A 27,674-nucleotide genomic window follows, 5' to 3' on the forward strand; every position below is an offset into this window, starting at 1 on the left:
TTGAGGGAAAAGTGATGACTCTGGTCCTTGCCTCCTTCCACGCATAGATAACACCAACATTACAAGCATTGTTTGAAATATAATCAAAAGGTTCTTGTTTATGTTCTCCTTGAAGCAGATGACTACTGATGTGTACGCCCTTTCCTGCATGGACGCCGGTTTGTTAAAAAGTATAAAAACTGCACTCAGAGCTGTAGACCTCAGGGCAGTTCCTCAGAAAACTCTGTTGGACTGTTTCCAGGGATCCAAATTCCTCACTTTGATTATCGAATAAACTCCTCCATTTAACCATTACCTAGATTCTTTACGTCAGCCGACACGGCATAAGGGCAGAAATACTGACTAATGCAATAAAATAGAAAATCCAGAAATAAACCTTCACATTTATGGTCAATTGATTTTTGACAAAGGTGCCAAGATCACTCGATGGGTAAAGAACAGTCTTTTCAACAAATGGTGATGGGAAAACTGGATAACCACATGCAAAAGAATGAAGTTGGACCCTTGCCTTATACCATATACAAACACGAACTCAAAATTGACCTAACTTAAGAGCTGAAACTATTAAACTCTTAGAAGAAAACATTTGGGGAAATCTTCATGATGTTGGCTTTTGCACCAAAAGCACAGGCAAGAAAAGAACAAAACAGATAAACTGAACTTCATCAACTTAATTTTTGTGCATCAAAGGACTATCAAGAAAGTGAAAAGAATCTATAGGCTAGGAAGAAGTATTTTCAAAGTAGATGCCTGATAAGGGATTAATATTCAGACTATAAAGGGAATTCCTCCAACTCAACAACAACAAAAAAACCCAATTTAAAAAATGGGCTGATTTGAATAGACATTTCTCCAAAGAAAATAGATAAATGGCCAGAAAGTACGTGAAAAGATGCTGAACATCATTAATTGTTAGGGAAGTGCAAAGCAAAACTATGGTGAGATGCCACTTCACACCAACTAGGATGGCTATAATCAAGAAACGGAAAATAACAAGTGTTGGGGTGGATGTGGAGAGGCTGGCACCCTGGTTCATTGTTGGTGGGAATGTAAAAGGTACAGCAATGTGGAAAACAGTTTGGCAGTTGCTCAGGTTAAAAACAGAACTACCATATAACCTAGCAATTCACTCATAGGTGTACATCCGAAAGAACTCAAAGTAGCAATCTATACACCAATGTTCACAGCAGTATTATTTACAATAACCAAAAGGGGGAAAGAAACGAAGTGTCTAACAACAGATAAATGGATACACGAAATGTGGTGTATACATACAATGAAACACTATCCAGCCATAAAAAGGAATGAAATTTTGATTGTTATATCTGTTACAACATGGATGGACCGTGAAGACATTATGCTTAGTGAAATAAACTAGACACAGAAGGATGCTATAAGATTCCAATTATATGAGGCACCTAGAACAGGCAATTTGATAGAGCCAGAAAGTAGAAGAGAGGCTACCGAGGACCGGAAGCAGGTGGGAGTGGGGAGTTATTGTTTAATTGGTACAGTTTACACTGGGGTGATGAAAAAGGTTAGGGTATTGATAGTGGTGGTGTGTACAGGATATTGTGAATGTAATTAATGCCAGTGAATTGAACACTTAAAATAGCTAAAATCATTAATATTACGGTACGTATATTTTACCACACACAAAAATATTTTTTTTAAAGAAAAAGAAGTGTAGGAGGGATGTGAACTGGCTGAAATTTTGTAAAAAGTGGCCAAGTAAGGTGTCGCCGTAAAGGTGACCTTTAGGTAAAGCCTAAAACAGGTAGAAGACCTTGTGGCCACGTGCGGGAAGGGTGTTCCGGCGGAGGGAGAGGTCAGTGCAATGAGCCTGAGGTGGGAGTGTGAGGGGCACGTTCCGGACCAGGGGGGAGGCCAGTGTGGCTGAAGTTGAGAGAGCCAGGGGGAGAGAGGGAGGTGAGGTCAGACAAGGACCAGGCCACTAGAATTATTTTGGTTTCTGCTGAGGGGAGGAGCCACAGGAAAATTTTTGAGAAGAGGTACGTGGTCTGACTTTAGTTTCAACAGGATGCAGACGAACAAAACATCCCTGGGTACCGAACCTGCTAGCCAGTGGTCAGTTTGCGACCTCCAGGAGGTCTCTCCTCGGAGGAAGCGCCTCGTGTTCCCCAGGACGCGCTTCCCCTAGCCGCCACGGGAGGCAGCAGAGGCGCGCTGAGCGCCCCCCCCGCTCCCATTGCCCCGCCCCGCCCCGCCCTAGGGCGCAGGTGGCCCAGTCTCTGGGAATCCTTAGGCGGAAACCTGTCCCTTGTCCCGTGCCTCCGCACGGCCCCTTTAAGAGCCAGAGTTTCCGGAGGCCTGACCGGGGGCGAAAGATGCCCCGGGGCTAAACCACGAGTTGGGAATGGGGGGAAGCGGAGAAAATTTCCGAAGGAGAATCTCAACTTTTCCTGGGCCTGATTCCCCGCGGGCGTCCCTACGGGGGCAGAGCTTCCCTTCCGGGAACTTCTCTCGTTTTTTTAAGGTATCTAAGCAGAAGGCACAGGAAGGCTGCAGAGCCTCCGTCCGCCGGGACGGCAGCAGCCCCAGAGCTAGTGGAAAAGTTAGGCGCAACCGACCAGCCTCTCCCAGCCAGCCCAGGGAGCGCTTAGAGTCGCCCCTCCCCGAAGGGTGTACCTAGGCGGGTCCACAGCCAGCCGGGGAGAGGGGTGTGGGCAGAGAGGGAACAGGTGCGCGGCGGGACCCGCCCCCCCTCGACAGGTGAATCACCCAATTGAGTCTCAGTTCTCGTGACTCACACTCCGCTCGGCTTGGCCCGAGCAGGAGCGGGCGGGACAGGATCCCTGGTCTGCAGGCGCCCTCCCGGCAGCTGGTCACTTGGTTCGGACCTTCGGGGCAGGAGCGCACCTGGGTCAGCCCACTTCCGGGGAGGGAGGTGGAGGAGCCCCTCCCGCCGCCCGCTCCCCAGCCCAGCCCTGTGTTCTCACCCCGTGTACCTGGGCCGATCCATTCCCCAGAGCGCGCGGGGGGTGGAGTGGCTCGGAGAACCGCGGTGGGTCCAGCAAGTTTCTCTCCAAAAGCTGGAAGCGTGCTCTTCACGTTGTTTCCGGTCATTCAAATTCTCGAATAGGGCTGGGTGGGCTTGGAATAGGGACAAGGAACGGAAGCGGGAAGGGGAGGAGCATGCACTCTTTCCAGCCTTGGTGCGCGCCGCGCCCCCTACCCTCCCGGTACCTGGGAGGGGAGGCGCGGGCCGGACGCGCCCAGACGGCCGCGATGGCGCCTGTGGCCCGCGGGCTCTCCTGGGGGCCGGGCTCCTACCCGGCCACCCCAGGTTGGGGTGCGGTCGTCTTCGTGTGGCTCTTTCTCAGCACCTTCTGCACAGGTACGGAGAGCCGAGCCCCTGGTGCCGCGGAATGGCTGGAGGGCGCTTAGAAGGGGGATGAATGGAGTTCTACCCCGCCAAGGAGGCAGGGGAGCTGGGGGAGGGAGCGCGCGGAGACGAGGACCTCCGGTCCCCCGGGGTCTCTGGAGATCCCGGTGTGCCACAGTGCGGGGAATTCCCATTCGTGTCTGGGGCGCCCGCCCGACCGCGTTCAGAGAGAGCAGGAAGTGAAACTGCCCGGAGCGGGAGCCCTGGAGCGGCCAGGAGAATGGAGGCCTTTGTAGGGTAGGGCTGAAGGACCACCCGATCACTGGGAAAAGCCGGGATGGGGACCTGGGCGCACCCCGAGATCTCTAAGTCTTGGGGTACCGGGGAGAGGGCACTCGAGGGCTGGATCGGACGCTTCCCGGAGGAGATCAAGAAACAGCTCCCAGGCCTCGGTGGGTGTGGAATTGGGGACTGCTCAACCCGCAACCCCACGCCGTCTCGCGCGGCTCCGGAGTATCTGTGCCTGAGAGTCAGAGGGGATGGACTTGTGGACTTGGTTTGAACCCCCTGTTGGCAAGCTTTCACGTGGATTGACGTTTGTTTGCATGGGGCCAGGGGCCTCTACCTTTCAGGAAGGGCTCTTGGCCTGTTCATTTGAGATGGCTTTGGGTAGGGCGAAGTGGGGCTGATGGAGACATGAGGGCTTCAGCTACTCCATGGCAAAGCAGTTCGGTCAAGCTCCAAAATTTTTCCCCCAAATTCTCAAAACCCGAGGTAACCTGGAACCCTTGGTGGTTGTGTCTGAAGCGGAGCCCCGAGCACTGTGGCTTGCGGTGGCCACTTGGGCTTGCCTCTGCAGGCCCAGGGAGAGGGCCCTTCCCATGAGAGAATGGCCAAGGGAAGAGGGGCCGGCTGGTTCCGAGGCCACCCTCTGGGAAGAGGGATGGACGGGATGTTCTGAGGAATCTGGCTGTGTCGCTTTGTACCTGCCCCTTCTGCCCCGTGGGTCTATAAAATGGGCACGGGTCTATAAAATGGGCACGATTATCAGAGCCACCTCACCCATCCTGGGGATTAAGGAACAAGGAGTGCCAGGCGCTCCCTGAAGCCACACACTTGAAGTGTCAAGCTGGTGACAGTGATGTCGCTCGTTGCTGCTGAAACACTTCCCTGGGCTCACAGTGGTCCCTGCTGTCTCTCCTCTTGCCCTCAGCCCCTGCCAGCGCTGTCCAGGTGACTGTGTCAGACCCCTACCACGTCGTGATCCTCTTCCAGCCCGTGACCCTACCCTGCACCTACCAGATGACCACGACCCCCACGCCGCCCATCGTGGTCTGGAAGTACAAGTCTTTCTGCCGCGACCGCATCGCTGACGCCTTCTCCCCAGCCAGCGTCGACAACCAGATCAATGCCCAGCTGGCGGCCGGCAACCCGGGCTACAACCCCTACGTGGAGTGCCAGGACAGCATGCGCACCGTCAGGATGGTGGCCACCAAGCAGGGCAACACCGTGACCCTGGGAGACTACTACCAAGGCCGGAGGATCACCATCACCGGAAGTATGTTGGGTGGCTCGGCGGGGACCAGGTGGGGGCGGGGCTGTGCTCCCCTGGGTGGGGCGCTGGCTCCCTGGTGCCCAGCCTGGGGTCCCCACCTGGAAGCTCATCAGCGCAGGGTCTGAAAGGACTGACAAAGAGAAGGATCCTTCCCTCTGTCCATCCCTTTGTCCATCCCTTTATTTAACAGCAAAGATTGATTGAGCGCCTAACATATACCATGTGCCATATGAGGCCCTGGATGGCAGCGAGCAGAATCGCCAGCCTCTTCCCTCCTGGGCTCCAGCTCCAGCGGGGGAGGCGGACAAGGTCAACACAACACATACTGTTGAGTGCTTGGAGATAAAGACAAGTGGGTCAAGGAGAGGGAGGCCGGGGTTCCATAAGACTGCAATACCAGCAATAATAAGTACAATTTATATAAATAGCAACTGAGAAAGGGCCTCTTCTGTGCAGGCTTGAATCCAGGTTCACATGGATTGACTCATTAGAGACCACACAGTAACTGCGTGAGGAGGTTCCATTATTGCCATTTTGCAGAGGCCCAGAGAGGTCAAGTGACTTGCACAGGGTCACAGAGCTGGGATTCTAAGTCAGCCACTTTGGGTCTGGACTCCGAGCTCTTCACCCCTTGGCTTGCCCAAGGTGGTCAGCAAAGGGCTCATGAAGAGGTCACCTGAGTGAACTGAAGGGGCAGAGATTTTACTAGAGAAAGTCTACAACTTGCCAGGTGCTCCACATACATTCTCCCATTGAGTCCTCATGGCCACATTTTACACTCATGACAGCTGAGGCACAGAGAGGTTAAGTAGCTCATCTAGGCGCACAGCTAGTAAAGGGCTGGAGCTTGGATTTGAACCCAGGCCACCCTGAGAGCCCTCATCCTGACCACAGTGCTGCCAGCCAATAGGAACTGCCTGTTGGGATGAAGTAAAGGGCAGTGGGGAAGTCATTCATTCATCCATCCATTCATCCGGGATATTTACCAAGCATCTAGTAAGTGCCAGGCACTTTTGTAGGTGCTGGGGATGGAGTGGTGATCAGGACAGCTGAGATCCCTGCCCTCAGGTGACATGCTCGTGGGGCAAACAGGCAGTGAACAAGCAGATAAAGAGAATTTCAGAAAGCACCCACTCGGGCAGTGCATTGTGTGGGATCCCGGGGTGCACACCTTCGGACCCGCGAACGAGGTTTGAGGAAGCACTGGCACTGGGCCCTGAGGAATTGAGAGGCAGAGAGGAAGGTGATGGGCGGCAGTGGGCGAGATGGAGGCTTGCCCACTGAGTGGATTTATCCTTTCACTGTCTTAAACAGGATTAGAGCTTTAATTTGGGGCTTGGGGCTGGGGGAGGGGAGGGGAGGTCATTTGCAGACCCCAGGAGACTGGGCCATGGAGCACATGCCTTCTAGACGGCAGATGAAAGGCAGGGTTCCAGGGACCCAGCCTGTCAGTCCTGTTCCAGGGAGGGACCCGAACTGCTTGCCCTAAATTTCCACGGGCAGCTCAGCCGGAGCATCCTGCTGCTCTTGAGGACAGAGGGCATCTTGGGGGTTCACCCTGTCCAGGCCCCCTCCCCCATAACCCGAGACCTCTCCGGCCTGGGCCAGGCGTGACTGCCCAGCAGCCCTCAGGACAGCCCGAAGACTGGGAGTGCCCTTGAGGCTGGCTGGAATCGGGGCTCTGCCGAGTCCTGCACTCCAGCGTGACCCTCAGGCTGCGTCTGGGGCGGGTTCTTCATGCTGCAGGGCCTCAGGCCCGGGTCTCTCAGGCTGCCCTGACCTGGGCCGTTTGATACAGGCCTTGATCTGTAAACACCCATTGTGTGTATGTCCTCTCAGGAAACCCAGCAGCCTTGGAGCTTCCTCCATCTCAGCTTTGAGGATGGAGAAAAGTGGACTTCCCTTTGGTGTTCCTGAGGGTCACCAACCGTCCCAGTTTTGAGTGAAAGTAGTCCTGGGCAAATCAGAGTGGTTGTTGCCCTTCGCTGTCCCTCAGCTCAGGTGGGTCCTGCTCCCCCTCCATTCTTCCCTGCTTTGGGTGACGTGGGCACCTGCATGGGAGCTTCGTTTCTGCCTCCTTAGGCTGCTTGGGGCCCCTGTGCCTCCCACTCTCAGCAGCACTGGGCCCAGGAGCCCCTGGAACCCCTTGAGAGGATGAGGGCCACCTCTGCTGGTGCAGATAAAGAACCAGAGGCCCAGAGATGAGGAGGCCTGGCTTCTGTTCCCAACTGGAGACTCAGCGTCTTCTCCCGGCACATAAACAGTCAGAGCAATGCCTGGCCCAAGTGCTGTCAGGACCCGACGGGGACCCGGAACAGGGTGGGCCTTGCAGGAAGGAGGTGGGCCCGGGCCTTGGAATTGATCAAAAGAGGCCGGAAAGCCGTATTTTTTGTGGGTTTTGAAAATATCACACACGCCAAACCTGTTGAGGCCAGGATCCAGCCCTCAGGAGCCCAGATCTGAGCCCCTGACTATGAACTTGTGCTGTGGCCGGGGGCTCACGTCCACCTGTGCAGCCTCGGGCAGGCACCTGCTCTCGAGCTCTGCTTTTGGAGACCTGCGGTCAGAGTCTGACTTAAAGACACAGGTGGGAAAATGCAGGCTGAGAGGGGGTGATGGAGAATCCGGAGGAGAGAGGAGAAGGCAGTTCAGGGTTTTCGCAGGATTCAGTGAAAGAATATGTGCAGAGGGCCCCGCACGTCAGTGGCTAGAAGTGCAACCACGGAGGGAGTCGGGGCCTCCGCTCCTTCACAGCTGCTCCAGAGGTCACCTTCCCTGATCACCGCACTTGAACTTGCACAACCCCCGTGTCTACACTGGCGCTTTCTGTCTGCCTTCCCTCGTGCGTTTTCTCCACACTGCTTACCACCATTGGTATGCGATATATTTACATTTTTTCATTTGTCTCTCTCTCCCAGTTAGGCTCTGAGCTCTGTCAGGACAGCGTTTGTATCTGGTTCTCCAACACGTGGATCTTGGGGCCTCTTTACACTTGTAATTCCTGAGGTCCTCAAAGAGCTTAGTTTTTAGAGCCAGCTAACTGAGAGAAGTTAAAAAAGTACTTAGGGGACCGGCCCAGTGGCATAGTGGTTGGGTTTGCGCGCGCTGCTCCCTGGGGTCCGCAGGTTTGGATCCCAAGCGTGGACCTACACACGGCTCATCAAGCCATGCTGTAGCAGCACCCGACATACGAAATAGAGGAAGATTGGCATAGATGTTAGCTCAGGGCGAATTCTTTCTCACTAGAAAAAAAAAATAACATTAAGTTATTTGAAAATCTTAATTTCAACAACCTAATTAATAAATGGTTTGGCTGAAAAGGAGGCAAAGATAAATTTTTAAAAAATACTTAAAATCACAATAATAAACTCATTATGGGCTAATATACAGAACATACTTTTTATGAAAAATAACCATATTTTCCAAAACAAAGCAAAACAAACGATCATGGAAAGTGGGGCGCGGCTTTATATTTTTGCCCGTCTCCTCGGGGTCGGGCCAAATGGAATAAGCTGCTTCTCAACGTACACTGTGATGGCACATGTCACGAGCCTTGGGGACACTCCAGGGGACACTTGAGAGAGATTCAGTGGAGAAGGCATGTGACATCTTAGTAGTATTATGAACATAACTTTGACCTCAGGGACATCCTGAAAAGGCCTCGGGGGCCGCAGGGTCCATGAGCCACGCCGAGTCCCCTGGTTGCTCTCTAGTTGACCAGGAGCCTCGGATGCTGCCTGCAACACAGGTGCACCCGGTGATTACGTGGTGCATGTTGACTGACTGTGTCAAGGGCCTGTCTGCATACAGCCGTGTGCCCAGACACTGGAACAGACAACAAATCTAAGGAAGGTCAGCACGAGGAGGGAAGACGTTCATTTCCAGGTCTTTCTTGGGCACTGGGGACTCGGCACTGGCCGGGACAGACCAGGTTCTGCTTGCACGGAGCCCAGGTTCTCCTGGGGATGGGATCACGGATGGTCAGCTCCTAAGCTGCCCGACAGAATTCGGCATTTGGGTGGGAGAGCTATGCGAACAGGATGGAGCCAGCGCTGTGGGGTCTGAGGACACGGTGCCAGGCAGCAGGAACAGCATGAGCGGAAGCCGGGGCAGGTGCGGACCCGGCACATTGCGGGATAGTGAAGAGCTGGTGTGTCTGGAGTCTGGTGAGTGAAGGAGAATGGTGGGGATGAGGCTGGCGTGGTACCTCAGTGGCCAGATCATGCCGAGGGTCTCGGGTCGGGTCAGGCTTTTGGGATGGTGTAGACAGACGTTGATGATCCGGGGGTTTCTATGGACGTGAGGTCTTCCAAAGAAGGAAGGGTTTTGATGATGCCCTGGTGGGTGCCAGTTGCTGCAGGCTGGGGCACACACAGTCACTGCCCCCAGAGCTGCCATGGAGAAGGGCAGTGGGTACGTGGGCCAAGATGGTAGGCAGGTCAGTGGGGGCTGAGAGCCAGAGCAGTTGGCAAGAAAGTGGCTGGGAGGCTATGGGGTGCTCCTCTCCGGGCTGTTCCCATCTGCTGTCCTCCATGGGCCGAAGGCCAGTTGCCCAGTGGGTCCTACCCTGTCCACACAGGTGGGTGGCTGAAGGGATTGAACTAATTAGGGCCTGAGGAGAGGGGCGAAAACCGGATGTGCTGAAAGGCTTTCATTACTGGAGCGATTAACAGGCTCCTTGCCTGGGGCTGCTTCAGACTGGAGCGTCCCCAAGCCCTGGGCCTGACCTGGAATATGGGGGCTGATGGTGGGTGGGCAGACCAGAGAACTGGGGCAGTCCTAGTCTCCCTCCCACCCCCACTCCATCTCATGCCGGGGCATCTCTTGATTCCTGGAATCTGGCCTGTTTATCTCTGCCTCCTCACCCTGGACCCACGCCCAGGGTCTGCACTGGGCTCCGGGGTGGTTCATGTCGGGGGAGGTAACTTGCTCTGCGCGGTGGTGCAAAGGATGGCTGTAAGTATGAAGTCAGACCGTCCCGGCTCCCCCACTGCTGAGCTGTCTCACTTTGGGCGGATTAGGTGATTTCTCATCTAGAAAACAGGAAAGAGAGGCCGGCCTGGTGGTGTAGTAGTTAAGTTCGTGTGCTCTGCTTCAGCGGCCCAGGGTTCACGGGTTCGGATCCCAGGCACGGACCTACACACTACTCATCGAGCCATGCTGTGGCAGCGTCCCACGTACAAAAAATAGAGAGGAAGATTGCCACAGATGTTAGCTCAGGGCAAATCTTACTCACTAAAAAAAAAAAGGAAGATAACAGTACCCAGCACAGAGACTGAATAGAGCCTGAGAGGTAGCACAGCCTTGGATGACCTGTTTAACTTTCCCTCGATCCGTCTGCAGCCCCACCCCTTGCCCCCTTCCCTGGTGTCCCTGTGGGAGGCTGCCCTGCTGCTACCCTCACTGGTCTCCTGATGCAGATGCTGACCTGACCTTTGACCAGACGGCTTGGGGGGACAGTGGCGTGTATTACTGCTCCGTGGTCTCGACCCAGGACCTTCAGGGGAACAACGAGGCCTACGCAGAGCTCATCGTCCTGGGTGAGTGGGCTGGGTGCTGAGGGCCTGGGGACTGGGAGGGGGGCCTCTTCTCCTGCCACTTCTGTGTGTCTGCCCTCTGCCCTCCTGCTTGCTCTCTGGGCTCTGTCGCCTGCTTTGCTGTCCCATCACGGCACTGCCAGTCATTTGGGCTTACCTGTGCCCCACACCCCAGGCAGGGGCCCCTCCCTCCACGACATTTCAAATAAGCCAGAGCCAGACTAAGAGTGGAGAGAATGGGGGACCCCACCTCGTCCCACTAACCTCTTTTAGCAATAAAGAAGTAGTCAGAGTGGATTGGCAGCGAGTGAGGAGGGCTGATGGGGAGGCTGGACCCACCTTCTGCCATATCCCCAGGGCCACATCTCACCCCAGCCCCTTGCCAAAGCACAGGCCCCTTGCCCTTGGCCCTGTGGGGATGGCGCTGGTGGCTTCACAGTGAGTGCCTCCTCCAGCAGGGCCGCCTCCACAGGCCCAGGGGTAGGGTGGGCTGGCCACCTGCAGCCCCTGTTTGGCTGTGAGGCCCCTGCCATGTGTGGGGGGATGCTGCCATCAGCCAGATTCTCCGTTCTCAGCCCACACATGTAGTCTCGTGGGGCCTGTGCTGTATGTGGGACGCTGCTGGGCCGCACATTGCCATCATCATACGCATGATGCAAGGAAACGCACGCGTGAGTGAGCATGAGGATGGGGGAGCCCGCTCTGGGGTGCTCGGGTCACGCGACAGAGTTTACGTTTGATCACGTGCATCAGTGACCCAGAGAACTCTGTGCCCTTTGGTAAAATGCACAGTCTACATCAGGATTTCTCAGACTTTCCTCTCAGGGTCTGCTTATGCTCTAAACAATTATTGAGGATCTCTGAGTTTCTGTTGAAGTTTTTGTGCGTTCTATCTGTAGTTGCTTAACATATTGGAAATTGAAACCGGGAAATTTTGAAAGCACAAGGTACACAAACACAAAATCGATCCCTTACCATGGGAGGGATGATGTTGTCCCGGCTCACAGAGCCTCTGGAAAGTGCCTGCATCCACCCACGTGGGAATGGGGTGGAAAAGGCCAGTAGCGGTTAGCATTACTGTGGACGCCATTCTGTTGTCGAGGACGGGACCGTACTTTGGGAACTGCGGGCCTGTGTGCTGGTAGCCCCTTGTAGGGCCTGTGACCCGGGGTGCATGAGCTGTGGAGAGAGCTTCGCTGGTGGAGAACATGGCCGTGGCTGCCCCCGGATAACGGCGCTCTCGGGCACCTAAGGGGACGCATGAGCTGGGCCGTGAGATGTGGTGTGGACAGGATGCTTGGACTCATGGGGACCCTGGTGGGCCGAAGAGCCAGGGCCCTACTGTGACTCTTAGGGGCTGTAGGCTCTTTGGTCTTCGTGGGCCTCTTCCTCAGTATAAAAAAATTACAGATTTTGATTGTGTTGCTATAAAGACAATTCATGATTCGGTAGTAGTACTTTTTTTCTTCAGATTTTAAAGTAAAACTAAAGCCTTTTCATGGGCCATCAGGCACTGTGCCTACTATGCCTGATGGAACAGGACTGTCCTTGTGACATGGGATGGGATCCTTTAGGGCGATAGGACCCACGTATGTGGAGAAGATAGAGCACCCAAACTGAGGAGGAACCTTCAGAGCCCATGGGATATGGGACACTTCTGGGCAACAGAATCCCCAATAGCATGGAAGTGGGTGAATTATGTGATGGGGGCCTTCTGGAAAACCGCACCTACATGGGGTGGGTGGAGGGCAGGAACACGTGCTGGGTGCCTCCTAAGTCACAGACCCCTCGTCTGCTTCAGGGCACACCTTCGCCGTGAGGAGCCTGGAGCTGGGCTTCCGGGTAGGGGTGGCCTGGGCTGGTCCTTGCCAGCATAATCTGTCTCTCTTTTGTCCCTCCAGGGAGGACCTCAGGGGTGGCTGAGCTCTTACCTGGTTTTCAGGCGGGGCCCATGGAAGGTACGGGGGTGGAGTCCCCCACACACCACTTCTGTTTAAGTATTCTCCCCTACCCCAAATACCGCCTGCTGTGGACCCCCACTAACCCCGCCTGACTCCGACTCCATGGCATCTGGTGACCCGGCTCTGGGCTCTGGGCTGGGCTGGCGGAGGAGGGGCCAGGGGTGTAGGCAGGGGCTCCTGTGACTGGTGCCTGCCGTGTTCTTCTGGGGCGTGGGATCCGGGCAGCTGGCTCTCTGTCCCTCTCTGGCAGCCTGTCTTGCTCTGGCCGGGTCGCCTCTCATTGTCTGCCTTGTCTGGATGAGCGCAGGGCGAGTCCCCTAACTCCAGGACTGGCCTGCATTGTGGAGTGGGTGTCCCTTCACCGGTGCAGCGCAGCCTCTGCTGTGGAGAATCCAGCCAGGGCCGCGGCTTCCCCGACAGGCTTTACAAACAGCTTCGCCCCATCCCCAGCTCTGCTCTGCCCCGCCGTGCCTGTGTCCCCGTGTCCCCGTCCTTCCCAGACCGCCCGGCTCAGGGCCTGCCCCCGTCTCTCTGCAGACTGGCTGTTCGTGGTCGTGGTCTGCCTGGCCGGCTTCCTCCTCTTCCTCCTCCTGGGCATCTGCTGGTGTCAGTGCTGCCCCCATACCTGCTGCTGCTACGTCAGGTGCCCCTGCTGCCCCGAGAAGTGCTGCTGCCCTGAGGCCCGTAAGTACCCTTCGTGGATGGACCGCCCCTTGCGGACCACCCTGCTCCACCACCTCCTGGGTTCCAGGGAGGAGGTGGCCACCTGCCTGCCTCCCAGGACAGTGCCGCTGGTCTGGAGGTGACAAGGTGAGCAGTTTGCGAGAAAGTGGGCCAGGGAGGACCTGCCGTGTTAGGCTATCACTGACATACTTCACCTTTTCATTTACTTTTAATTTTCATTGACTTTGAGTTTTTCCGTTTAGAAGTAGAATCTATGCACATGGTAAAAAAAACAATTCAAATAGTACAAAATATTCACTGGAAAGGAAAGCTCCCTTTAAAGGCAAAATCTTAAGTGAAAAAATCTAAGAAACCAAACAAGGTTTACAGCACTCTATAATTTAAGCCAATTTTAAAAAGCCGCATCCACGCGAGCACTCGGGATTTTCCAAGGCTCCTGTTTAGGGACACGGCTGGCACCGCAGGGAGGGAACATGGAGGGCTAGGAATGGGAGTGGGGCCAGGGATGAAGCGGGAAAGAAGCAAATCAAACAGGACAGGAGAGAAGGAGAGTGAGGCTCCCTCCTGTCGCCCGCCTCCCCTCCTGGGGCCCACAGTGTTCCTTTGTCGCCAGATTCCTGGTCCCTTCCACAGGGGCTCTGCGTCCACCAGCAGCCCGCACGGCCCAAGCCGCGTTAACAGTAAAATCCTAGGCAACTGCTGCATGCGTGGGCAGGCGGAGGTGCGAGGCCCAGCTCAGCTCGATGCCTCCCCTGCTTAGAAGGCAAGCGAGGGACTACCTCTCCGCCTCAGTCTTCTCCTCTGGGAAATGGGGCCACCGCAGAGCCCGCTAGGCAGGGCAAGTCGAGGGGGTCCGGTCGACTGTCGTGTGCGGCATTTAGTGCCAGGCTTGGCCTACAGAAAATGCTCCACACCCACTAGCCGCTGGACATTGCTGCTGTCAGCGTCGGTGATGACTCAGGGCCAGGGAGCATGTCAGCGCCTTGCCACTCACACCAAGTGACCTCAGATGAGTAGCAGTCCCTCTCTGAGCCTGTTTCCTTCTCTGCATGGTCCCAACCTCATGGGGTGTCGTGAGCATTAAGGGAGGACTGTGTGTGAGTCCCCAGCACAGGGCCACTGCTCAGTCCATGCTGGCAAATGTTGTAGTCGTTGAACCTGGTTCCTCAAATAGCATTCCCCTGGAAAAGTCCACTGCTCTCTGGAAGATTATGCTGGCTGTCCCCTCTCTCTTGCGTCATTTTTACTAGAGCTTCTTGCTCAGGCCATGGGTGTTAGTCCATTTCATGGGTGAAAAGGGACCCCCAAGGGATGCAGCCAAGTTTGCAATGACTAATAAGGCTGAGGCCAGGACTGCAAATGCCTGTCCCAAGGCCCTATTCCCTCCATCCTGAGACTGTTACCCCCTCAAACTGAGGCCCCATTAACTCACTGTCGGAGGCCCTGTACTTCTGCCATGGCCCCAGCCCTGCTGAGCTGGCCGGGAGCACAGTCCCATGGCTGATGATAAAACAGCAAGTCACCTGAGCTGAGGGGCCTCTCCTGGGGGGCTGAGCACTGAGCCTGCCGCCTCTGCAATGAATCAGAGGCGAAGGGAGCTCTCTGAGCCTGTCTCCCCGCTGTTTTCCTGTCTGAGTCCCAAGGGGAAGTGACCGGCCTAGGCCCAGTGACTCTGCCACAGAATAGCCACCAGCACCCAGCCTCTGGCCTGGGGAGGAAGGCAGCAAGGAGCATTTGCCCTTGAGCTGTCAGGCCTAGAACCAGGCGTGGGTGGGAGTGGGTGCAGCCCACAAGTTGGAAACATTAGAGAAGATACTTTGCCACTTGGCCCAGGCTTGGGAACTCTGAATGCCCCCACCTCCTGCCTCAGCCTGATTCCTATCACATTTGGGTCTGGACCCGGTGGCCTGAGGGGGAGGTGGGCATGGGATCCCCCAGATGACTCATTTTCTAGAACAGGGCCTCAGCTGCCAACAGGAATACTTGACTCTGGATTCTGGGTCCACAGCCCGTTGGTTTTATCTAAAGGGGCATCTTTGCCCGCTGTTGCTAAGAACGAACGCCGGCCCAGGGTGGCCTCATCTGATAAGGTCGCTGGAGTTGGGATTTGATGTAAAACTTTGTCAAACTGTCACACAGTCAAACAAAGATGTTGACCTGCCAGTGTACTCCCCCGCCCTAAAACCTCTGAGCAATCACACAGGAGGTGTGGACTCCGGGAAGCTGATGGCCCCTAGTTTCAGGGACCCTCGAGAAACCAACCAAGGGCCAGCTCCACAGCTAGGGGGCTGGGAAGGTCCAGGCACATGTCCCTCCAGCCCCTCTGTCATGGTGGAGGGCAGCATGGCTCCTGGGTGCCTTCTCACGCTGTGTCTCCTCCCCAGTGTATGCTGCTGGCAAAGCAGCCACCTCAGGCGTCCCAAGCATCTATGCTCCCAGCATCTATGCTCACCTCTCCCCTGCCAAGACACCGCCCCCACCAGCCATGATTCCCATGGGTCCTGTCTACAACGGGTACGACTTCGACAGGAATAGCTCAGGTGAGGCCTGGGGGAGCCAGGAGCAGCTGGGGTGGGGTAGGCTGGGCATTTGGGGCTGGAAGAAAGAGGGGATTTGGGACAGGGGAGAGGGGGTTGGGAATGCAGGACTTTGCTCTAGGTGGGCAGCCACTGACAGCCAATCTCCCCCAGTCGGCGGCCACAGCTCCCAGGTACCCCTGCTTCGTGACACAGACAGCAGTGTGACCTCTGGTGAGAACCAATTGTAATAGGTTGGGCATGCCCGTAGGGGAGGGGGCTGGGTTAGCATCTGCCCCCCCCAAACCAATCACCTCCACCTCCTGTCCCCAGAAGTCCGTAGCGGCTACAGGATTCAGGCCAGCCAGCAGGACGACTCCATGCGGGTCCTGTACTACATGGAGAAAGAGCTGGCCAACTTTGACCCTTCCCGACCTGGCCCTCCCAACAGCCGTGCAGAGCGGGGTGAGCAGGAGCTGTGGGGTCTGAGGGGTTCCTGAGGGGGTAGGGGGAAGCACTTCTCCCTGACATCTGCCCCAGGGATGCTTGCTGCAAACCCTGGACAGTCCCTCCCCTTCTGTGACCACAGTGAGAGGTGTGCAGGACCCTGCATATCATCACTTAATAGACCGGAAGCCTAGCGCCCCCTAGAGAGTGTATGGGCCCAGTGGGTGACACTGCTGGACCCCAGGACTCCTGACATTGTCCTGACCTCCTCCCCTGACACCATCCTTCCCTGCAGCCATGAGTGAAGTCACCTCCCTCCACGAGGACGACTGGAGATCCCGGCCTTCCCGGGGCCCTGCCCTCACCCCTATCCGGGATGAGGAATGGGGCCGCCACTCTCCGCGGAGTCCTAGGAGGTGGGAGCAAGAGCCCCCCAGAGAGCGGCCAGGGAGTGGCTGGGGGGCCCGGCGGCCCCGGGCCCGCTCTGTGGATGCTCTGGATGACCTCACCCGGCCGGGCTCTGCTGAATCGGGGAGGTCTCCCCCAAGTAGCGGGAGGAGAGGCCGGGCCTACGCACCCCACCGGAGCCGCAGCCGTGATGACCTCTATGACCAAGATGACCCGAGGGACTTTCCACACCCCCGGGATGCCCACTACGACGACCTCAGGTCTAGAGACCGCCCTCCCGCTGACCCTAGGTCCCACCACCACCGCTCCCGGGACCCTCGGGACGATGGCTCCAGGTCCGGGGACCCCCAGTATGATGGGCGGCTCCTGGAAGAGGCCTTGAGGAAAAAGGGGCCAGCGGAGAGGAGGAGACCTTACAGGGAGGAAGAGGATGAGGAGGAGGCCTCCTATCCCCCAGCGCCTCCCCCTTACTCCGAGACCGACTCCCAGGCCTCCCGGGAGCGGAGGCTCCAGAAGGTGAGCGGACACCCTCCCTGGCTCGAGACCTTGCAGACGCTCTTCTCCCGCCCTCCCCGGCTCACACGCCCCTTTCTTTCTTTCTTCCTTACAGAACCTGGCCCTGAGTCGGGAAAGTTTAGTCGTCTGAGCTCACGTTTTGTATGTAGCTTTTGTACTATTTTTGTTTTAATTCTAGGGACTCCTGATAATCTTCCCCTCCTAAGTCTAATAAAATTTATGACCACAAGGCCGAAGTCTGCAGGGAAGCGTTTGTTTTGCTGCGCGAGGTGGGGAGCGGCACAGCAGCTGTGTGTGCGTGTGTGGGAGTGCGTGTGTGTGTGTGCCCAGCTTCTCCCGGGACTCGCGTCCGGGGCCGCGAGGGCAGCACCCGCACCGCCTCCTCCGCCCTGCCGGCCGGGAGGACGTGCCACACGCTGGCTCCGCCCGCGCTGCGTGCGCGCCCCGGCCTCGCCCAGACCTGCGCATGCGCCTGGGCCTCCGCCTCCGCGCACTTCAGCCCGGCCGCCGGGGGCGCGCGTGCGCGCTCTCCTCCCTTCCACCCTGTTCACCCCTCCCCCCCGACCTACTTTCCAGTCTCCAAACCCGGCGGCCGGCCTCGTCCCCGGCGACCAGGGCCCGTCCTCCGGGGCCCCGGCGTGCCGTCCGGGCCGTCCGCCTGGGCCGCCCGCGGGTGGGCGCCGGGCAGCCGCGGAGACGGTGGCGGCGACCTCGCGCCCCGCCGCGCCCCGGGCCGCGCGAGCCCGCTCGCCAGCGGAGACAGCGCGCGCGCTCCCCGGGGGCTGCCCTCCCCCCGCGCGCGTCGGGCCCGGGCTCGCGCCGCCGCCGCCGCGCGCGCGCAGCTCAAGTAAAGGAGGAAAAAAAGGGGGGAAAAAATAGAAAGCGGCGGCGGCTGCAGCAGCGATCCGCCGCCGGACGGGGCCAGCCGGGCGGCGGGCTCGCGGGCCGGTGACCCAGGGCGAGGCGGCGGCCGTCCAGGCCGGGCCGGGTTACCAAAAAGTCGCGGCGGCGGCGGCGGCGGCGCAGGGAAGGAGGCCCGAGGGCCGCGTGCAGCGGGCGGGGGGCGGCCGCGCTGCGGCCCGGAGCCCGGAGCCGCCGGGAGCCGGCGGGCGGGCGGGCGGAGGCGGCGGCGGCGGCTGCAGGAGCGGCGGCGGCGGCAGCGGCGGCGGCATCTCCTCCTCACATGACCCCACTGTTTGTCCCCGTGATCAGCGCGAGCGGCTCCCGTGTCTCCTCCGTCCCCTCCTGCCGCGCGGCGTGAGCGCCGGGCTCGGGGCCCCCCCGGCCGCCCGCCCCCTCCCCTCCCCTCCCTCCCTCCCCTCCCCTCCCCCCCGGGCCCCGCGCCCCCCCCGCCCCCACCCCCCCATGGACATGCTGGACCCGGGTCTGGATCCCGCTGCCTCGGCCACCCCTGCTGCCGCCGCCAGGTAAGGGCGCCGGCCCGCCGCGCCCCCGCGCGCCCTGGCCCCGGCCTTTCGGCCTGGCGGCCGGGCCGCCATGATCCCGAGCGGCCGCCGGGCCTGGCTCAAAATGGAGGCCGAGAGGGAGGGGGGCCCGGCGCGTGGCGCCCCCGGCCCCGGGTCCCGGGGTGCCGCAGCCCAGGCCGGGCCGGGCGGACGGGGGCCGTGCACCGGGGCGGAGGGGCGGGGGCGCGGGGCCGCTGACCCCCTCCTCTCCGCGTCCTCCCGGCAGTCACGACAAGGGACCCGAGGCAGAGGAGGGCGTCGAGCTGCAGGAAGGTGAGTGCTCGCGGGTCCGCCGCGCCCCGGCCTGCGCCCGGGGGCCGGGGGCGCCCCGCCCGCGCCCCCGCTGACCATGCCCCTACCCCGCCGGCTGCAGGCGGGGACGGCCCGGGGGCGGAGGAGCAGACGGCGGTGGCCATCGCCAGCGTCCAGCAGGCGGCGTTCGGCGACCACAACATCCAGTACCAGTTCCGCACAGAGAATAATGGAGGACAGGTGAGGCCGCGGGCCGGAGCCGGCGGCGAGCGCGGGGCCGAGCGAGGGGCGGCGGGCGGGCTGGGAGGGGCGCGGACCCGGCCCCTGCCTGGGCCCCAGCGCGGTCTCGCTGCTCTGCCGCCCCCTGCAGGTGACATACCGCGTAGTCCAGGTGACTGATGGTCAGCTGGACGGCCAGGGCGACACAGCAGGCGCCGTCAGTGTGGTGTCTACGGCTGCTTTCGCGGGGGGGCAGCAGGCTGTGACCCAGGTGGGTGTGGATGGGGCAGCCCAGCGCCCTGGCCCCGCTGCTGCCTCTGTGCCCCCAGGTCCCGCAGCGCCCTTCCCACTGGTAGGTGCCCAGCAACTCCTGGGGGGATGGAGAGGGGTCACTGACTTTGCTCTTGGGGATCCCCAGGCGATGGGTCAGGCGGGACGCGGATGCTGCCTTCAGGCCCTCAGGCCGTGTGGGTCAGATCCCTGCTTTGCGCGGTGAAACTTGGGGCAAGATTTTTGGAATGTCATTTTTGTTTCTGTAAAGTGGGGATGACAGTAACAGGAAATCTCTTAAACGTAGAAGTGGATCAGGTCGCTAAGTGGTTGCTGAGTATCTTCCCAGTTCCAGGGCTATGTGAGACACAGGGCAGAGTGGCACATACAGAGGGGGTCGCCACCCGCCGTAGAGAATGCAATAGATGTCATCCAGGGCAGCAATGGGTGGATGGGTTGGGGTGCAGAGATGGCTGAGGATGGCTTCTGTGTCCTCCTCCTGCCAGGCTGTGATCCAGAATCCTTTCAGCAATGGCGGCAGCCCCGCCGCTGAGGCTGTCAGTGGGGAGGCACGATTTGCCTATTTCCCTGCGTCCAGTGTGGGGGATACCACGGCTGTGTCAGTACAGACCACAGACCAGAGCTTGCAGGCCGGAGGTAACAGGAGGGGGAGGCAGGGGACACAACAGGCCTCGCAGGCGGGGAAGCCCACAGCCAGTTCCAACTGCGCCCCTAGTTTCGGCACTGACCCCTGCTCTGCCTGTAGGCCAGTTCTACGTCATGATGACGCCCCAGGATGTGCTTCAGACAGGAACGCAGAGGACGATCGCACCCCGGACACACCCCTACTCCCCGTACGTGCAGGAGACCTGCTCTCAGGATCAGGGGACACTGGGAGGGCCTGCACAGAGGACGTGCAGGGGCTACAGGAAGGGGAGGTTTTCTGGAAGCAGAGCCAAGCAGTTGAGCACACAGCAGGCAGTCGGTGTATTTTTTCGTCTGTTTCTGCTTGTCTGGTGTTAATAGTATTTTCATTTCTGTTCTTCTGCATATGGATTTATCTGACAAAGATAATTTTCAGGTCTGATTCCTTAGTAAACGTTTGGGCAGACGAGACCCAAGATAACACGTGCTCATTTTTTCCCACTTCCAGGAAAATTGATGGAACCAGAACACCACGGGATGAAAGAAGGAGAGCTCAGCACAACGAGGGTAAGGTCAAGGCAGAGCTCCTGGGTCCACAGGCACAGCCAGGCCTGGGGCTCGGAGTCACAGATCACCAAGCGTGCTGCAGGCCATGAGAGGTGTTTGTTGAATGCTAGAAAAGTAGAAACGGGTCAGGGGAAGTTCATTATCAGGAACACATGGGCAGGAGGTGTGATCCGGGGTGTGTCTTGTCATCCTGGCTGGTGATTTTGAGTTAGTGGCCACCATCTAAATGGTAAATTTCATATTCAGTGGGTTTTCTCTACTTCTTGAAGAATTGGGTTGATCTGGCTCACATGGACCCGCGTTTCCGTGTGGCAGCTGTTGTGCTCGATTCCCTCCTTCTCTGGCCGCCTGGCTTGCAGAAGTTGCTCTGGTCTGATAGGGAGCCCCTATGGGGCTGAACTGCAGGTGGCTGTGCCCTGGCTGATGCTGGAGTATCCTGCCCTTCCCAGAAACACCGCCTCCCAGCCTAAGGTGCTCTTGGCTCTCCGTGCTGTTCCCTAGTGCTGTCGCCCACCCCACCCCCACCCCCCCAACCCCTGCCCCCAGTGAGTAGCCACTGCAGTGGGCATAGCAGCATGCGAGTCTGGAGGAATACTTACACACCTTTTCAGGAGATATTTCCTGAAGGTGGACTCCGGGCTGGGCAGCTTGTGTCCTGTGCCAGGTGTGGGGCCTGGTCCCGTGTGTCAAGGAGGCTGGTGTCTGGCTCGGCCCTGACCGGGGGATCAGATGACACTTCCCCAGGGAGGTGGCCTTTGGGAGTGCCTGTCGGGCAGAATGGAGCACAGGCTGCAGAGTGGAGTGGAGTGGAGTTACTTCAAGGAGCTGGTGTGGTAGTGGCAGAAGTTCCACGTGCAGTGCTTTGGAGGGGAGCCAGGAGGCCAAGGAAGGCCTGGAGTGTCAACTGAGGCCCCAGCGTCCTGAGGTGTTTGGTGGGGCGGGCCTGTGCAGCCTCCTGTGACCTAGCAGCTCCCTGAGCTCAGGCGTTCGTTCAGCACGTTCCTGCTGGCCCAGCACCTGGGCCAGGCCCTCGGGTGCAGCGAGATCTTGGTGTTCAGTGTTCGTTCTGGCGGCAGAGACAGAAATCACACAAAGCTATATTGGTGACGTCAGGTGGTGTCACAGGGAGGAAGCAGCTCAGGCCGTGTAGGTTAAGGAGACACATGGCGGCAGGGTGCTCCATGGGCTGAGGCCTGAATGGGCCAGCCCAGTGTCTGGGGCAGAGTCCCAGACAGAGGGACAAGCAAGGCCCACAGCAGGCCTTGAAGCAGAGCAGAATTCAGGAAAGGGCAGAGGAAGTTGGCGGGGTTGCGGGAGGGCTGCCCAGCGCTGGATCACACGGGGCCTCGCAGGAGGCCCTTCCAGCATCCCTGCTCCTGGGTTTTTAGGCCATTTTGTGGGGCAGCCAGCAGAGGGGCTTGTGTGCAGAGGCTGGATGGTAAGGCTGGGACACCAGAGGCTGGGAAGGTCAGAGGTGACCGTGGATGTTGGGCCAGAGATAGGACTCGGAGTGGGAGGGCTGCGGGAGAAGAGCCCAAGGCTGCAAATTGGGGTATTGTGATGAGGTCAGGGGGGTTTGAAGGGCGGGGTGTGTCCGAGCCTTCTGGGTTTGCGGGGTTGTGGTCGGCTTCCCAGGCAGGGCGACCTGAGGCTGGCTCTGTCTCTGCACCTGTTTGGTCCTTTGGATCCGTGTTGGCCTGACGACCGCTGAGGCTCATGGCGAGGCTTCAGTGAGCTGAGGTGTCTGAGCTGCCAGCGGTGTGGCGGGCCAGCCACTGTGACTGCAGTAAACCACACGGGGGTCCCGCCCAGCCTCCCACCCGCTCTCTCTCTGCCTCTCGCTGGACTCATCCACCCGAGACAGTCTTGATCTTCGCATCCTGCCGAGAGCAGTCTTCCTCGTGACCTTGCCCCCACCCCACCCTCCCTCCTAACCTGCAGTGTGTGACCCACCCTCTGCCCAGCCCTCCTGTTCCCTGGGCAGTCTGGCTCACTTCTCTGCCGAAAAGTCTCCGTTTAAGGTCACCCGTGACGACCTCATTGCCAAATCCGCTGGCTTCTTTCCCTGTGTGTGCTCCAAGCATCTGACCCTGCCTGTTCCTCCTTTCGGGAATGTTCCTTCTGCCCTCCCCACTCTGATTCTGCTTCCCGGCCTGCTCCTCGGGGCCCCGGGGAGCTTGTTAACGCTCAGGGTCTCCGGGGCCATCCTCAGAGGTTCTGAGTGGGCAGGTCAGGGAGGCCCAGGTGTCTGTAGTTCAGCAAGTTCCCCAAGTTCTTCACAGTGGGCAGAGCTGGGGAGCCGCTTCGCCTGTTGGTGTTTCGTAGGGTCTGGTCCCCTGTTCCGTCGGCCTCAGGAGAGTCAAACGTAAGGCCCAGGGGTGGTCAGTATCCCCAAACCCTGTCCGCAGCTGTAGTGTTCGTCATCCTCTGGGTCTGTTGGCTTTCTCCAGAAGAAAGCCTGTGACTCTGAGAAGGTGGGCACTGTCACACGCTGTCTGCCCGGGCTTCTCCCGCACCCTGAGTGCCACCAGCGTGCAAAGCTGCGCTTCTGTTCCGTGCTCCTCTCTTGAACATCAGGCCCGTATTTTGAACTGCCCATTCTGAATCTCCATTTCTGGGTGTCCTTGAGATATCTGAAACTCAGCCTGTCCAAGCAGGAGCTGCTGTCCCCCGCCGCCAAGGTTTCCGTGCAGCGTTTCTCTTTTCAGAGCAGCGGAGGCGCCCCTGCCACAGTTACCCAAGCCGGAGACGAAGGCCAGGGCGCCGTCGACTGCCATCTTCTCCTTCCGTCACACCCGCAAGCCCTGAGACTCTGTGCCCAAGTGGACTTGTCAGCTTCTTGTTCCTCCTTTTCCCCCTTTCCCACACTTTCTTGGTACCACAGGAGCCCATCTCTGGGTCACAAACTCGGGGGCCTGAGGGAGTGAGGACACTTGGTTGTCAGAAGGGGCACACGGGGCCCCACGGTGAAGGGGGCCCCCGAGTCCCGCTGGAGGGCAGCCTTGCAGCGCCAGCTCCGTGCTGCCAGGTCAGAACTGGGGCCGCTGTTGCCAGAACCTCGAGAAACCGGAAATCCAGATCTTCATGTGAAATCTGATTTTTCAGTGCCGGATGGAATTGCTTTTCCTGTTTCATTAGTTTCCACTCTTAATGTTACTTTCATACCTTCTACTTTGGGTTTAATTTTCTGGGTTTTTTTCCCTAGTTTTTTAAGATGATTTTGAACCTTTCTTTTTTCCTAACACAAGCCTTTCTAGTCACAAATTTCGCGCTGAGGCTGCATTACCTACGTCCCATTTGGATGGGTTTTCCCAATTGTCCTTGTGATTTCTTCTTTGGCTCATGGGTTATTTAAAAGTGTGTTGCGTAACTTCCAAACATTTGTGGGTTTTCTGGATATCCTTTTGTTATTGACTTTTAATTTAGTTCTGTTGTGATCAGAAGCATACTCTCTATAGTTTCAGTTCCTTGAAATTTACTGAATTTAATTTAGTTTACGGGCCCAAATACCGTCTGTCTTGGTGTCAGTTTCCGTGGGCCCTGGAACAGCACACGTGTCTGCTGCCGCTGCGTGTGCCGTGTCCCTCCGCGTCAGCGAGGTCGATTTGGCTGACGGCATTCTGGTTTCTCTCCTGATTTTTTGTCTCCTTGTTGTATCAGCTACTGAGAGAGGAGTGTTGATGTCTCCAACCGCATTTGTGGCTTTGTCCATTTCTCCCTTCGGTCCTGGCAGATTTGGCTTCTAAATTGTGTTTTGATGTCACGTGGGTGTAACTGAAGCACTTCTGTGAAATGGACGTGGCCTTGGTCCTAGCTGGTCGTCTATTTCAAATGTACCGACGTGGTCTTCCCAGCCCTGGGCCTGAACCTCGCAGCTGCTCAGTGAAAGGCCCAGGCTCAGGGCCGGCACCCTGGGGGCAGAGACGAGGTCTAGACTCGCTGGCAGGGCAGTCAGGGCCTTCACAGCCTCTTTTGCCACTGCGCTCCTCTCTCCCCCTAGAATTTCTGGGGTCTTGCCACCTGTCTGCCCAGTGCCCCTCCCCTCGGACACCAGCCCCATGTTTCCTTCGTAAGTCTTTCTCTGAAGATAGACCCAGCCCGCTTCCATACAGAGGTCAGCACTCCGCCCTGGCCTTCCCCAGGCGCCTGGCACCATCATCAGGGGCCATATATCCTTTGGTGTCAGTGTGCCCTGTTCATGTGCCTGTCACAGTGGTGCCAGCAGGACTGACGAGCCCACCGTGGACTCTGGCCTTCTGGGGTGCCCAGCACACAGTAGAGCAGGCAGTACGTTTTACAAAGTAAATGTAAACTGGAGCTGCACCACACACCCGCCCCCGTCCCCTGGTGGTTGGGAATGAGGAATATGCATGAGTTGCAGCTGTGATGGAGCCCAGGCAGTGTAGGGCTGCCGAGCGGGGAGAAGGACACCAGGGAGCCCCGTGCCGTCAGGTTCCTCAGGTCAATCCTTGGGGGTGGAGCATGCGGCCGAGGGACACAGTGGGCCATGCCGCCAGGCCTGCGCTGGACTCTTAGCTCTGCTGCTGCTTGTGGCCACAGAGTTCCCAAAGGTCATAAGACGTGGCTGTCCTCACTGGGAGGGTTCAGCTCACCCCTACAGCGATGGGGCCCAGGTTTGGGCAAGAGAGGAGAGCGAGGACGAGAGAGGGGACCAGGGAGGAGGAGAGTGCGCGTAGGAGGGTGTTGTCACCCAGGGCCCAGTGGGGGCCCTTGGAGGTGGAGAAGGGGTGGTCAGCAATGAATAGACAAAACCAGGTGCCGAGAGAAGGCAGTGGCACGTGCCTGGTAGTGGCCAGCTGCATTCCTTAAAGGAACAGCGGGGTCCAGGGGGATGCTGGCCTCACAGGACCGGAGGGGTGGGGTGTGCTTCTGGCCCACTCTCCTTTCTCACTCTCACTTGGAGCCTTCCCCCGTCTCCCAGCAGTGCCGCCCAACCCTGGGAAAAGACTGCTTTGCCCTCCTTTCCAAATCCCACCACACACCCAGGCCCCTGTCTTCCACTGACACCGCCTGCATTTGTCTGCGCACTGTCCTGGAAGGGGGATGAGGGTGTGGGGTGAGAGCTGGGGGTGACTGGGCTTTCCTGGGCGTTCCCACCAGTGCCTGGGACTCTGCCTGGCTGGGCAGGGAGGGCTGGGACGGTTTCGCTTCAGGGGGCCCCCAGCCAGGGTCTCAGCTCTGGTGCCCGCAGACCCCAGGCAGCTGTCATGAGGTCGTGATGTGAGCCAGATGAGGCGCCAGAGAGAAGACACATGCCCTGTCTGAAGGGGGCAGTGGCCACTCAGCTCAGCTGACAGTGAGATTATGGCGTTTTAGGAAATGAAGTCACAAATCTGGATTTTTCAAGTAAAATCTTCCATTAGTTTGCCATGCTGGCATTCTAGGTGGGGTTCATGCTGTTCCTGCGTGCCCCAGTACCCGGGTGGGCCAGGCCCCTGAGAGCCACGTGCGCCAGCCGGGGGAGCTGGGACTGGCTGCTGGGCCTGGAGAAGGGTTTGCAGGGGTGAGCCACTGTCACACTGATCTTAAAGATGAAGAGGAGAGCAGAATCCAGGGCCAGGGCTCTGGGGAGACACGAGGACTGTGGAGAGTCACATGCGGGGCCTGTGGGGACCAGGGAGGGGCACCCGGGGCCTGTGTAGAGGGGCCTCTGGCCTGTCCCTGCTTCCCAGGAACTCATGCCCACTGAAGCTACAACTCCAGTTTTCAGAAGATGCCAATTATTATGTGAAATTGCCTGATTTTTAAGTTTTATTTATTTAAAGTTTTATTATTGTTTTATTTATTTATTTTTAATCTCAGATTTTTAAAAATATGCTGGGTGGATAAACAAAATGAACCCAGTCCCCAGATTCTGCTCTCGGGGTGTGTGGCCCTCGAGGGTGAGGATTTCTTTGTTCCTCTTGAGAAGCGGTGCGAAGCAGGCATGGAGGCAGCTGCCTGTGCTTGGTCTGCGCTTGCCGGCACTGTGACCTGGGCAAGGCCCGCGCTGTGCCTCAGCGACCGTGGGTCTCACCTTCTCCCTCGGGATGTTCATGGCCCGGGTGCCCAGAAAGGGATGTGAACCCAGCCATCTTTATCCCTGTTGTTCCTACAGTGGAGCGGAGGCGGAGGGACAAGATCAACAACTGGATCGTCCAGCTTTCAAAAATCATTCCAGATTGTAACGCAGACAATAGCAAGACGGGAGCGGTGAGTGCCCCTGGCCCCCCTGGCCCTCAGTGCTGCCCAGGGCCCAGTCCCCCAGCCCCGTCCAGAAAGGCTGCCTGACGGCTGGGCGCAGGCAGTGTCTTGGGCTGAGCCAGCGGGCAGGGGCCAGCGGGCAGTGCTGGCTCATGCTCTGCCCACCCCCAGAGCAAAGGAGGGATCCTGTCGAAGGCCTGCGACTACATCCGCGAGCTGCGCCAGACCAACCAGCGCATGCAGGAGACCTTCAAGGAGGCCGAGCGGCTGCAGATGGACAATGAGCTCCTGAGGCAGCAGGTGGGTGCCAGGACCAGGAGCTGGGGGACCCAGGAGCCCCCAGGGGCGGCGAGCCAGCCCCTGCTCCTTGTCCCTGTCGTGCCTGCAGATCGAGGAGCTGAAGAATGAAAACGCCGTGCTCCGCGCCCAGCTGCAGCAGCACAACCTGGAGATGGTGGGCGACAGCACGCGGCAGTGACGCCCGCCCGCCGTGCTGCCGGCCCCGGCTGTCCCCTTCCCCAGCCCTTAGCACAGAGAGGGACACATGCCCCTCCCCCAGCTGCGTTTTTTTATAGTAGATTTTTAACAAAAACGGGGAGAAATCATGCATTTCTGTGGATAAGCGCGCACCGCTCTCCTCGACGTGGAAATGAGATCCTCCCTGCCCCGTCTGTCTCCTCCCCTCTTCTGGCCCCACCAAGCCCGAGCCCCGTACTTCTAGCGGCTCCCCTGGAGGCGAGGGAGGAGGCGAGCCCTGCCGCATCCCGCTGCCTCCCCGATCTCTGGAGCTACTGAGACAGGGTGCTTACGGGAAGGGAGGGAGCCTGTGGGGGGCCATCCCTGGGGCCTAGGCCTAAGCAGGGGGGCCACGTCCCACCCCACCTCTTGTTTCTGGATCCCTGCTCCCCTTTGGGTGTGTGTGTGTGTGTTTTAATTTTCTTTATGGAAAAATGGACAAAAAAAATAGAGAGAGAGAGAGAGGTATTTAACTGCAATAAACTGGCCCCATGTGGCCCCGCCTTGTCCTTCTGTGTATCTGTTGATCTCAGGTGTTGGGAGGGGGCCCGGGGTCTGGGCAGGG

General features: G+C 58.4%; 2 protein-coding genes across 9 annotated transcripts; both read left to right on the forward strand.

Moving 5' to 3' along the window:
• The first annotated feature begins 2,247 nt into the window (after window positions 1–2,247).
• Window positions 2,248–17,199, forward strand: LSR (lipolysis stimulated lipoprotein receptor). Of its 6 annotated transcripts, none has more exons than XM_070632616.1 (10): window positions 2,356–2,497; window positions 4,560–4,904; window positions 10,322–10,441; window positions 12,340–12,396; window positions 12,937–13,083; window positions 15,468–15,623; window positions 15,774–15,833; window positions 15,933–16,064; window positions 16,342–16,970; window positions 17,065–17,199. In XM_070632616.1, exons 2-10 carry the CDS (start codon window positions 4,649–4,651, stop codon window positions 17,098–17,100), a joined length of 1,593 nt encoding a protein of 530 aa, XP_070488717.1. In that variant the 5' UTR covers window positions 2,356–2,497; window positions 4,560–4,648; the 3' UTR covers window positions 17,101–17,199. The 6 variants fall into 6 exon arrangements, with proteins under 6 accessions (XP_070488718.1, XP_070488717.1, XP_070488716.1 ...); XM_070632614.1 differs by lacking the exon at window positions 2,356–2,497 and adding an exon at window positions 2,854–3,358; XM_070632612.1 differs by lacking the exon at window positions 2,356–2,497 and adding an exon at window positions 2,905–3,358 and having other exon boundaries at window positions 15,936–16,064.
• Window positions 17,200–17,855: 656 nt separating this feature from the next.
• Window positions 17,856–27,618, forward strand: USF2 (upstream transcription factor 2, c-fos interacting). Of its 3 annotated transcripts, none has more exons than XM_070632618.1 (10): window positions 17,856–18,397; window positions 18,663–18,709; window positions 18,810–18,928; window positions 19,059–19,259; window positions 19,684–19,834; window positions 19,944–20,031; window positions 20,331–20,389; window positions 26,508–26,602; window positions 26,765–26,893; window positions 26,982–27,618. In XM_070632618.1, the coding sequence occupies exons 1-10, from the start codon at window positions 18,336–18,338 to the stop codon at window positions 27,069–27,071; spliced, it is 1,041 nt and encodes a 346-aa protein (XP_070488719.1). In that variant the 5' UTR covers window positions 17,856–18,335; the 3' UTR covers window positions 27,072–27,618. The 3 variants fall into 3 exon arrangements, with proteins under 3 accessions (XP_070488719.1, XP_070488721.1, XP_070488720.1); XM_070632619.1 differs by having other exon boundaries at window positions 18,202–18,397; window positions 19,028–19,259; XM_070632620.1 differs by lacking the exon at window positions 19,059–19,259 and having other exon boundaries at window positions 18,187–18,397.
• The last annotated feature ends 56 nt before the right edge of the window (window positions 27,619–27,674 follow it).

The sequence above is a fragment of the Equus przewalskii genome, chromosome 9 (genome assembly GCF_037783145.1).
Source record: "Equus przewalskii isolate Varuska chromosome 9, EquPr2, whole genome shotgun sequence".
In the NCBI taxonomy this organism is placed as follows: domain Eukaryota; kingdom Metazoa; phylum Chordata; class Mammalia; order Perissodactyla; family Equidae; genus Equus; species Equus przewalskii.